The sequence below is a fragment of the Phragmites australis genome, chromosome 12 (assembly GCF_958298935.1).
Source record: "Phragmites australis chromosome 12, lpPhrAust1.1, whole genome shotgun sequence".
Taxonomy (NCBI): domain Eukaryota; kingdom Viridiplantae; phylum Streptophyta; class Magnoliopsida; order Poales; family Poaceae; genus Phragmites; species Phragmites australis.
In genome coordinates this window covers 5229740-5241936 of record NC_084932.1, presented here as the reverse complement: position 1 = coordinate 5241936, position 12197 = coordinate 5229740, and the positions used below count along the sequence as shown (strand labels likewise).

The 12197-nt window shown below is 43.6% G+C and overlaps 1 protein-coding gene across 1 annotated transcript; it reads right to left on the bottom strand.

Moving 5' to 3' along the window:
• Positions 1–2481: 2481 nt before the first annotated feature.
• On the bottom strand, positions 2482–8879 carry LOC133886715 (transmembrane 9 superfamily member 1-like). The gene is made up of 12 exons (XM_062326509.1): positions 8745–8879; positions 6331–6523; positions 6109–6213; positions 5964–5981; positions 5780–5868; positions 5557–5709; positions 5267–5401; positions 4839–5005; positions 4115–4209; positions 3585–3958; positions 3087–3360; positions 2482–3005 (listed from the first exon to the last, which is right to left on the bottom strand). The coding sequence occupies exons 1-12, from the start codon at positions 8829–8831 to the stop codon at positions 2938–2940; spliced, it is 1758 nt and encodes a 585-aa protein (XP_062182493.1). The 5' UTR covers positions 8832–8879; the 3' UTR covers positions 2482–2937.
• Positions 8880–12197: the final 3318 nt, after the last annotated feature.

Sequence of the window (12197 nt, the reverse complement as noted above, 5' to 3'; positions counted from 1 at the left end):
ACGACCACTCTCTGGGTGGACTATGTTCCCACGAGACCCAAGTGGTATGACCAGACCTAACCACGATCACGGGGAAGATTGAAGGCTACTGTCGGAGTACTGAATAAGGGGACGTCCTGGCTAACAGGCTCCATGAGGGGTATGACGACCGGTGGGGGGATATTTACTGAACCCTGGTCTATCGCACGACCAAGTCAAAGCTTGCTTGACCAACGTGAGGCTTGCACGACCAGCCTCCTTGCGATATAATGTGATCCCACGACCAGTCCTTATTGGTAGCAGAACGTCCATACATCACCTATCTAACTGCATTTATTAATTTCTACTCAAGTGTTTTCCTTCCCAAGGCACCTCTCTTCAGCGAACAAAGTTATGACCGGCGCAGATGTACAGTGCCCTGTCCCAAAGCATTAAATGCTATAGAGTGGGGTTTTACGGACTGACTTGATGTCGCGCGACAGATGGGACAGGGTCTGTAGAACAATCAGGCAAGTAAACGAGTTCGTAGGCGGGCTCACGGTAGGCTAGGACGAAACGGCTTAGCAGATAAGCTCGTGGCTCACGACAGGGGGACAAGCAAGGTTACCAAGGTAAAATAAAAGTGGAGACGTCCATAGGGATGGGACAGACTCTGCAGTACCACTAGCGCAAGGTGTAGCGCGCGTTCTGCGTGGTGATGGCTTGAGAAAATAATAACTAGTTAGGTATGGATCTACGGAAAGAGGCCCATTTATAAATTCTTCTTCTCTTGTATATAAAGAGAAGAAGTGGTCTAGGATTGAGGGAGGACTCATATGTAACCAGTTTACAAACACTCATAACAAAATATACATGATATAAGGCTATTATTCTTCGAGAGATCTAAACCTAGATAACCTATAGTGTTCTCGAGGTCATCACACTGTAAACGTAGTGCACATGCCGATCGACTGATACACCGCAGAATCATTATCAGATACTAACCCTCGACATCCCATTTGGAAGGAATCCATGTTCTTTTAGAAAGTTTCAGTTTCAAATTCTTTTTTAAAATATTTATCTAATAAACCAAAATTGTTTGGCTAGCTGACTGAATTCAATTTTTTAAAAGAGATGGTGATAGTGCAATTGATTATTTTGCCTTTGTGTTGCTTTGCTGTTTTTTTGTTGCAGTAAAACATTGGAAATGAGTGCCAACAATTGTCCAAGGCAGCTTGCCTGACAGACCCATTCGATCCTAGACAGAATTTCAATCAAACTGTCATGATTTCGATCAATTGATGCACTGAATTTTGAAATGTGCCAGCTGGTGTCAATTTGCAACGGCAGTTGGCAAAAGTATAACCTTTTCAGAAACAATACCTGCTAGAATTCGTCCCAACAATCCAGAAAAGACTAGTATTGATTCAGATACCAGAATCACAACAAATTGCAAAATCAATTATATGGACTGTATTTCCTTTTATGTACTCATCATCCCAGACTTAAACCATTTCTAGGGATGTTCAGACTTACTGTTGCATAGCTGTGCACACCAAAGGAGCCTAAACACGTAGCCACGGCCAACCGGGTGTAGCTAGCTCACCTTGGCAAAGAACCAAAGAACAATGTTGCATTAAAGAAGATATGTAATCGCAACCAAAGAACAACCTGCCATCCAACAAAGAACCTATTCACCGAACCATAAGATTATGTTCTACTGCTTCGTAGATTAGATCCAAATCCCAACCACAATTTCTTCAGGTCACGGGAATCACAATGGAGAAGGGTGGGGGAGAGAGAGTATGTAGCTCAGCAACGAGCAGCAAGTAACACAAGTGGCTTCAGCTTGCAGCAGATCAGCGGGTAGCGAGGCAGCTGTGTCAATCAGTTGGGATCTCATCATGCCCTCGCCACCGCCGATTGGATGTACCAAGGGGCCACCGCCGATTGGATGTACCAAGGGCTCGCTCTGAGTCAACTGCTCCCCGTCCCCCTTCACTTTGCTCCCGATATCCTCCCTCGCCATGCTGTGCTGCCACCACGCCGTCGCCTCCATCGCCACCTAGCACCTCCAGGGGCAGCCAGCACGGAGGAGGCAACCCCTGCTGAGAACATGAGGCCAAGGAATTTGAGGGCATGGCTGGCAGCCCGAGTTTCGACCGTGTTTCCTGAGAGAATTGGGAGTTGCTCGCCGGTTTGGTTCGCGTCGGCCCGTTTCGCTCAGGAAACGGGTCCGATTCTGCTAACCAAACGGGGCCATAATGTCTATAACAAGTAACAAGCAAGCTATATGAGTGGAGACATTTAAAGTCATCAGATTTGATGCCTTCAGGGCATGGCTTATTTCTGACCGGTGTAAAATGCATAAAGTGAAGCACAACATTACCGCTAGAATCCCGAATAGCCAATTCACTATACAACTACAACCAGATTGGTGAAGAGAAACTGACTAAAAAACGGTAGGCCTAGAACTGTAATTTGCGAAAGAATTCAGCAAGTAGGCAAACTCAAACGACTGGAACAAACATATTGTGCAATTTTTGCTTCAACAGTGCTCGCAAATTGCAACCACACAACCAAATCGAACCTGTTAATGACATATGTAAGTTCAATATATTAGCTTGCTTATACTACATGTGTACATGAAAAATGGACAAATCTAGCCCACTGGAATCTGCACTGCGGTAATATTCATCAATGAACTCCTACAACTGACCAAAAGAGACCCCACAAAATGAGAACCTACATGTACTTCCCAGTACTCACTAATTCCCGAACTATCATAGGTATACATTTATCAGGGCAGTTCCATAAAGAAAATAGATAAGCCAAAAAAAGGATAAAAAAGAGTAAACAATGGGAGTGCCACCTCCTGTGTAGTTCCAAAAGTTGATCAGAATCTTATAGGTATTACTCCGCATCAGACTGCGACAAGACATGATTTGCTAACAGCATCTACCAGCAAGTAGCAGAAGTTTAGTCGCATTTGATATTTCTGTAGATTCTCCTCACAAATAGAGTGGAACCCAGATAGCCAACAGCACCTACATGCACATTAAAGGATGTCAAAACAAGATAAATGATAACTTCAAAGTGAATGAACAGTAGTAAGTTTGAAAGCTCACCGCAAAGTATCCCAAGTCCAAGACAGAACATCAAGGTGTAACCAAAGTAGAAGCTCGTCTGGAAAAAGCCCGACATCTTTGTCTTCACATGATAATAGTATATGGAGTATAGATATACATATAAGGCGGTAGATGCAGCTGACAAGAATGATGTCCATTGCCAATGATAGTTCTCAGCATTCAACAAGAAATAAGTTCCCACAATAGTGACACATATGGTGACTATTATGAGGATGACAAAGACCAGCAGCATGAAACCATAAACATAGTACACCTGCCACGGAACCAAGAATTGGACTCAATATCCGTTCAAACTAAAAGAAATGAACTGATGTACAGACATGACTTTCTGAGGTTTTTTATGGAAGAATTACATCAGTAAAAATCAACCAAGCTTCTTGAACAAAGAAAGTAGTACATCTTTCTAAATGCCAGTTATTGAAACAAAACGTACTTCCGAGAGGTGGAACATTCATCAATATATTGTTTTTTCTTTACCTTGTAGTTCCAGAATGAAGTGAACACAAAGTACATCTCAATGAAGATGCTGCCGAAGGGGAGAAGCCCACCCATCAATGAGATAACAGAAGGTGTAAGGTACCACTTCTTCTCAGGAATAGGGCGTGGAATAGTTTTTACACGGCATGGGTTGCTGGGAGCACCACTCCAGTTTCTACCAACTACAGTTCCCAACAGCACCAACGGGAAGGAAATGAAAGCCCAAAGGACAAATATGACAACCATTGTGCCAAATGGTATAGCTGCTAATGATCGGTAGAAGATAGCAATAGTGTTTAACATTAATCCAATCGAAAAGCACAAGAATGGAAAAAGGGATGCTGTAAAGATCATAGCCTTTATCCAGTTTTTGCCTGCCATGGAATAAAGTAATGCATTCAGAGATGGAGATAAAGAACTGGGAAACAAGAAAGTTAAAATTCAAGAATCTTTTCAGTATAGCAGAATAACACAGGGAAGTTCAACAAAGGACCATAACAAATAAAATAAAAATTCGTGCAGAATCATACCACCATTCCTTGAATAGAGGCCACCACTAATATATCCAGAGATGAAAGATGTAAGAGCATAGCACACGATAAAGGTTGTGATGATAGATCCTCGTCTGACAAATAGAGCACAGTATTTCAGTGTGAGGGGGTGGGGGATGCTAATGCAAACTCATACAGGCTGAAAAATTATTACTGTTGATCAAGCAATGAAATCTGTAAGAGTGCAGCACATGGCAAAGGTCATGATGATTGCTCCTTGTCTGACAAATAGAGCATATATGCTCATCTCTACGAACAGTTTTAGATCTACATTACCGACATATTCACATAATGATGAAAGCAGCATACTAGTAAATAGTAATTCCTATGTTACAAACATGTTCTCCAAGTCTGGACAGTAAATGGATTTTCTTTTCTCTGAATTTCTGGGTTGCTCTTGCGCAACATGCCTTATGGCAGCTAGAGTTGTGCATTTAAGTACTAAGAAGGAGCCCTAGTAAAGTTAAATAATGAGGTTAATGACCTACCAAAGATACGGAATGTACAATATCATTTCATCTAAAGAAAGTTCGCTTTACTTCAGTGCAAAACAAAAGCAATTTTTCAAAGCACAGTTATTCTCATTCACAATCTTCAGCTCCAGATGAACATATCAATTACTCCAAAAACTATTATCAAGTATGCACCTACTACATTTCTCACATCAGAGAAAAGGACATAAAAAAGCTGGTTTTCAGCTTACCCCACGTATAACATGCCAACAATGGCCAACACAATAACAAGCAGGATAAGAGCCGCTAGCTGAGTACCAATACCAACAAGAGAAGAAAGAAACATGAGACTGCGAGGAGGACGAAATACATCTCCATGGACAAGCTTCCATCCAGATTCCTCACTAACATCTCTCTCCTGAAAAAGAACAAAAATCATATTTTACTTATTAACAATCCATCCAGTGAAGAAAAACTTTTCACTGTGGCATTCGTAGAGTTCAACTTGATGGTTGCCTAACCAATTAAGTTTTTCTTTCTGAATATTAGATTGCTCACATGTGATAATGGTCAAACTTTCATATAGGCTCTAAGAGACACAAAAGTGAAAACAATGAGTTCTGTTAGCAAAGGAATATATAAGTAAACTGGTGCTCCAGACTTCAGATTCAAAACTTACAAGTGACTCCAGATCATCATCTTCACGAGCGTATTTCGCATAATCATTTCTTAGTGTCCTCATCAATATCATTGAAACTAAACCAGTCAAGAAGATAACCATCATGAATGAATTGAAGATGGAGAACCAATGAATCTGAAGATGGAAAAAGAACCAAAAGTCAGCCGTCTTGTAATTCCTTTAGACAGAAAGCAAAGTCCAACTTTGTAAGAATCAACACCGAGCCAAGGAAAGAAGACCAAGGTATTCTTATAAAATGATTGGTTGCCTCTGATGCAAAAAAGACTTACCTGGTGTTCAAAGAACGGGTAGTCCAAGTAAACTTCAAAACGCCGTGCAAATGCCACATTTGTTTGCACCCACTTTACTGAATATGTCATGTCCAATTTTTTCCCAGCTTCAAGAAGCTTAGGTGATTCGTGAGTGAGATTGACATGAATTATCTACAAGGAAATTAAATTAGCTAACATATAGGTCTCAGCTAATCTTTTTAAGGTTATATGCATAACATACCCTGTTACCATTGTATTTAACAACAATGTTCTTGTGAGTGTAAAGGTAGTGCTTGTTTTCATTGTTTTTGTCAGTCTCCCCAACAAAACCTGCTCAGATGACAACTCACCTCCATTAAAAAAGAATATAAAAAGCAGGACGAATTTATGCAACAGAAATGGCATTTATGTTTAGAATTACGTACCCCACAATGGCAGATCATCTAGGTGATTCGACCACAGCAAGCAATGGTGTGAAATATGGATACAAAGAATATCAGAAACAACAAATAGCATCCAAAACAAGAAAACCATGTGCAGCCACATCAAACTAAATACAAATTCCCATACCTATGAAAAGCTCAAACCAATATGAGCTCTCAATAGCATCAGTAAATTGCTGAACTTTTGCACCATCAAGTTCAATTGTGCAAATGGAGCCCTTGTCCACATTTTCTAGAACAAAAGAAACATTCAAATGAATAGTCGGTCCGAAATGGGAAAGAATATGCATTGATGCATGATCCAAAATTAAACAAATTCAAGGAGGATGTGAAAATAAGGTCAACATACTTAAGAACTTTATATCGATCTGACTATCAATCAGCTCATTTCCACCTAGGACCTCTCCGAGACCACCCCATTTATGTGCAGGGTTTTCAGATGGTTGACAAAATGGGAGGCTGTAATAGTTGTATGTTTCTTGAGGGTTATTGTACGGGCCAACCTTGTTTACCCATAGCTTAACCGGTTCTTCTGCTTTGTACTGCACATAAGAAAAGTAAGCAGCAGCTGTAATGTGTTAGTAGAGAGAAGATGTTCTCGGTATGATTGGAAATCAGTGAAACTTAAATTCTAAAAAGACTGCAACATTAAGTTGGTCACAAGAAACAATAAAGTTTTCTGAATCATTATATTGTAGAATCAAGTGTAAGACATAGAGAAGAACATGGATCATGGTCATTCTGAGATTTCTTAAGTCATCCTTCAAGAATTTGACAATTAGCAAAAAGGGGTTCCATTATTTCTGATCGCTAACCATCAGAAAGACAGATGCATGTTTGATAAGACTTAACACAGAGCAGCCTTCTAGCAAGAAAAGAAAAGGCCAAACATTATGACATTGTCTTATATTGCACGCTTAGGCTATTGTTAGCTATGAGGTGGATTCCAAACGCGAATTTCATATATTACTTAACTTTCTTTGAAATAACAGCAACACTTAATAGAAACATCAAGATTTCTTCATAACTAATTATCAAATATCATAGTGCATCGTAGTTATAGAGTTATGAGTTACAAAGTATACATATCAAATATAATAAAATGACTAGATTTGTCATATCTGATCAAATATAACATTCCAAAAGAAAGTTTACATTTAGTTAAGATAACCAAAAGTAATATGCTAAAGGTGCTTTGAAACACATGCTAAACGCCAAATGGAGAGCTAACTATTTATTTCTCATGTATGTTCCAGGACCGCTCCGCTCTGAGGTTGACACAATATAAACTTCAAACAAAGAGAACAGGATTAAAGATCAATAAAATTATGTCTGCAGGGCTACCATCAACTAAATGTTATTCAACGCCATAAGATAGCATGGTCCATAGTTCGTGGGACATAGCACTTTACCATGCTAACAATCTATAACGAGTTCCACACATATATGTTTTTGAACTTACTAATCGCAAGTTTAATGCTGATGAAAGTATGCCCCATCGTTACAGAAGTACTGGTCACCCCCCACTGGGCAACAGTCAACGTATAGAAGCATATGCAAGTAATTATTTTGGGGAAACTACATACAGCTGCAATCAGCAAAAAATAAATTATTGTGCAAGATCAAATTACTACCAGAAAGAGTCCAAGACATGACTGCAATTAAGATTATTTGGATGTCACCCTGCTGAATCCAATCCCAAATTGGTCCATAGTTATGAGTAAAATAGTGTGGACAGTAATGTATCCTCAGTTATTTAATAATAATTCAACAAAGGTGAAGCAATGAAGAATGGAGATGTACAAGCCCAGAAGGGCAACAAAGTTATAGAAGGTGGCCATGAAACAGGCCTGGAGCAGAAGAGAACCGATTAGGCGATTACTCTCCCAGGATTATTTGCACTAAGACTTTCGCCCTCACTAAAACCCAAGTCCAACACTCCTCTTTGATCTTGGCAAGAAGTGAAATCGTGGATAACTCTTTATGTTGGAAAATTCTTGTGCTACCCTCCTTCCAAAGTTCCCAACTTTTGCTTTTTAAACTATCAAGCAAATTGTTACCACTGCATGTTCAACTATTATTCTCCCCAATATTGGGATTAGGGAGACTTTACTCAACCACCCACTATAACTGCCACGTCAAGGTGTAACATTACAACTGTAAGCCCTCAAAGATATTCATGCACTGCACCGATTCCTAAACATAAAATGCACCAAGAGAAAAAGACTAAGATGCACCATCTCATAATGTGGATGCACCACCAAAAATATTCAATTTGACAAGTAAATGGTAAGCGATTGAAAATCACCCGTCTATCTTAAATCAGATTAAAAGCCTATATTGGTACAAAACAGCTGTTTTCTATACACAAATGTAGCTGTTTTGCAACTGTACACAACCAAAAACATTTTTTCTTCGAATGTGGCTCTGTTAATTTCCCCCCTGCACTTTCATAGCAAGCGAGATCAATTGGCATCCTAAAGCAGCCCAAATTCTCAAACAACCCTCAAACCATCGTCTCGCGCATAACCTCCAAATATGTAAGCGTCCAGCCCTTCGCATCACAGTGCTACAGATCAAAGCCGTCGCCTCGAACTAAGCACGCAGCTCCCAACGCTCGCCGAAAACCACGCGGCCCGGGACCGCGCTGCGGGCCACGTCCCAACCGCGCGCCGCGCCCAGATTCGGCGCGCCGCGTCGACGGATCCAGCCAAGGGGTGTTCGGATCTAGGTTTGGGGAGGAGGGGGTGTCGAGGCACGCACCTTGTGGTCAGACTCGGAGGCGTACGCGACGGCGAGGAGGGCGGCCGCGAAGAGGAGTAGGAGGGGCAAGGCGCCGCGGCGGGGCATCTCGGCGGCGGCGAGATCTGGGCAGAGGGAGGCGGCCGCGAGCCTGCGGGTGGGTGTCACGCTCGGACGAGCACGAGCTGCCTCATACGAAGAAGGATGGAGAGGACGCAGTTTTGCAGGGAGGTGCCTGGGGAATGCAGTATTTGAGTTGAGGATTTTTTGGTTGTCATGACTCATGAGAACAGATACTGGAGTCTGGAGTATAACGTACACGTACTGATCTGGTATGGACTCAAACTTAACCAAAAAATCATTAGAAGATCAAACAATATGTAACTAGGTTAGTACAATCATCCTTCTTTTCGCTTGGCAGCATCTAACAAAAGCCTTAAAATAGACGTTGTCGAGGAAGGTAAAAGGTAGGTTATGTAAAATTCAGGTGAAATATTTTTGGCAAATTTGTCCGTAGGGTACCAAATAATATGGTTTGGTTTCTAACTCTATATTTTGTGTGGACACTGCAACTATATGATTTTGTTTGGAGGACACCACACCTAATAAAATAATCATTTCTAAGAGAAAGGGTAAGTGAAAAGACCTTATTGCCCTTACCTTTCTTCTTGTGAGAAACACCCTCTCTTGATCTCATCGCCAAGCGGGTCCCACTTGTCAGCCTCTTCCCTCTCTCTTTCCTTTCCTTCTCCTCCTTCCTTTCTTTTTATTTCTTCTTCTTGCTTCCCACTGAAACACCACTGTAACACCCAGTTTTAAAGGGAACAAAACCGGGTACAACACATGTATGCCAGGAACAACTTCCATACATGCGCTTACATCATTAGTGATATCATCACAGTGCAAAAGATACATCGAACTTAACCTTATTACAAAATGACCCGAGGGTCTGAAAGAAAACACAGCGGGAGACAAGAGGGGTCTTCAGCGTCAGCGGCTCTAGCTTCCACAGGCGAAGACGTCAACCGGGGGCTCCACAGCCTAGAACAGCAGCTCGGGATCGAAGTCATCGAGGTCGAAGGTACCAGCTTCAAAGGCAGCTTCTGAATGGCGGGAGAATGCAGGGGAGAAATAACAAGGGTGAGTACAAAAGGTTGTACTCCGCAAGTGCAGGGGAAAGCAGGGTATGAGGCTTTCGACAAGAAAAAGGCTTGACAGGGGTTATCAGCACTAAGCAACCAAAACGATGCCTTAACCTATACTCCCAGCAACAGGCATCCTATTTACTAGGTGTGAAGACACTTGCTATAACCAAAGGGATTTGACTCACCGGGTATCCCATACCCGGTTACCCCAAAGTGGCTACCCGACCAACCATACCAAAACCCAGATCCAACTAATCTTGAAGAAGTCCAAGCTCGCTCTTGACCGTGAGCACGGCTGATCGACCAGTTTGATACTCTGCAGAGTTTGCACAGATCCACGAGTCGTGATTCCCTTGTTACTCCATACTTCCGGGGTAAGGAGTCGGGGTCTCACTACAAGGCCTTTACAAAACTCCCGCCGATTTGTAGGCACCCACTAAGGTTTCACCGCTAACAGCCGACCGAGTCGCTGCAGAAGCCCCCTCTTGTGCCACATACTCGACCGGTGATGCCCACAAAATCGGTGGTCGCTAATTATTTGGCCAGGCCGTACCCATATAGGCCTCGTGGTTGTACGGATATAACTTGGTTACATGCCCAAGAACCGGTCCTTAGGACCCCAAACAGATACATACACAAACTTGCCATAGGCACCACCACAATCCATCCATTCTGTTGGGGAAGACCTATACCATGTTGCTACAAAAGAATTACCATTTTTTTTTCATCGGGACAGTGTTACATAGTTCATTAGTCAATATTAATCATTCTCCCACCCGGACAGCGCTAGCATGATCTACCCATCTTCTTAACCCTGATACATCAACGGCGACAAGGAAAAATATCGAGACAAAACTAGTAAACCCTAGCATGGGATATCATTTTGGACAGCATGCATATGAAGGATAAAAACTACACCTGCAAGTCCTAAAACTGGTATAGAAATGCTCAAGGGCACTTGCCTTCACCGGGTTGCTGCTCAAAGTCCTCGAAAACTTGATCTTGGAGGTTGCCGAACTGCTCAGCTCCTAAACGACGGACCGGAAAAACACAAACCAAACAAAACTCTAAGAACAGCACACCAAACAGTACTTAAACTATTCAAAAACTCTACAAAAAGATTCTACACGACGCTACAAACGATTTGACGCAAAAATCGCCAAAATCGGAGCTACGAGCAAAAAGTTATAAGCTTTTGAAGATGTAGGGACTATACTGCAAATTTTACATGTTTTCCAGAGAGTAAACCGAAATAATTTTATACTGGAAATTGGATTATGACGCAATAAAACAATTACTGAATTATTTCTTAATTGGAAATGACATGGAATTGGTCCACGGGCTTGTGGACCACTGAAAGGGCATCGGTCCACCGGTCCATGGTGGACCGAAGGGGTATGAAAAATTGGCCGGTCTAATCCGGGCCGAAGAACCGGGATCCGACGGCCGGAAATCAAAAAGGGGGTGGCGCCGGTGGTTCAACGGTGGGAGCGGCGGCCGGCGACGACGGGGACGGCGGCGGGCTCGCCGGCGATGCGCAAAAGGCGCATCCGGCCACGGTTTGCTTCGGGACTTGGCGCAAAGCAACGAGGAGCTCGCGGGGAAACTTACTGCGGGCTTGACGGCGGCGGAGGAGGTCCGAAGATGGCCGGCGACGGAGAACGGCGGGCGGAGGTGAAGCGGCTCGGCGGGAACGGCGTTCGACGGCGGGTGAAGCTCCAAGAAGCGCCGGGGTGAGCTCCTAGAGGTCCGACGGCACCAAAAGAGCGAAGAACGAGCTTAATCGTGGTTCGGTTGAGGAGAAAAAGAGCGGCGACCGAGCTCCTTACCGGCGGCAATGGAGGTGACGGCGGCGGCTCGAATCCGTGCACAAGAGAGAGGGGAGATGGGGTATTCGGGTGCGGAACCGAACAAGGATGCCGATAGAGCTCTTAAATACCCGAGAGGAGGAGTGGAACGGCCGGATTCGAGGAGATTCGGCCGGCGGCTTGAAAGCACTTAAAAACTTCGGTTTCCATGCAAACGAGTGGGTATTCAAGGGGGAAACGGCTCAAATGGAGGAAATAGGGGGCGGCGATCACGGTGGTGTGGTTTGATTGGAGAGTTAAAGCACGGGGAGGCTTCGATTTGAAACGGTCGCGGCGATTTGGGGGCGTCGGTGTCCGGCGGCGGAATGAGGAAGAAGGCGAGCCGGCGGCTAGGCGGCTCGGGCGGGAGGGCGGCTCGGCTCAGAGCCGGGCCCACTTGGCAGTGAGGCGGGCGGAGGCGAGCGGCTCGGTGGGCGCGGTAGGCCGGCTCGGCCTGCGGGCCGCCGCGGAAAAAGGAGGGG

Coding starts and splice junctions, on each gene's coding strand:
- LOC133886715 (XM_062326509.1), bottom strand. CDS start 8,831: ATGCCCCGCCGCGGCGCCTTGCCCCTCCTACTCCTCTTCGCGGCCGCC. Junction 6,214..6,330: donor GATCGATATAAAGTTCTTAA/GTATGTTGACCT, acceptor CTTTTGTTCTAG/AAAATGTGGACAAGGGCTCC. Junction 3,959..4,114: donor CCTCTATTCAAGGAATGGTG/GTATGATTCTGC, acceptor ATTCCATGGCAG/GCAAAAACTGGATAAAGGCT.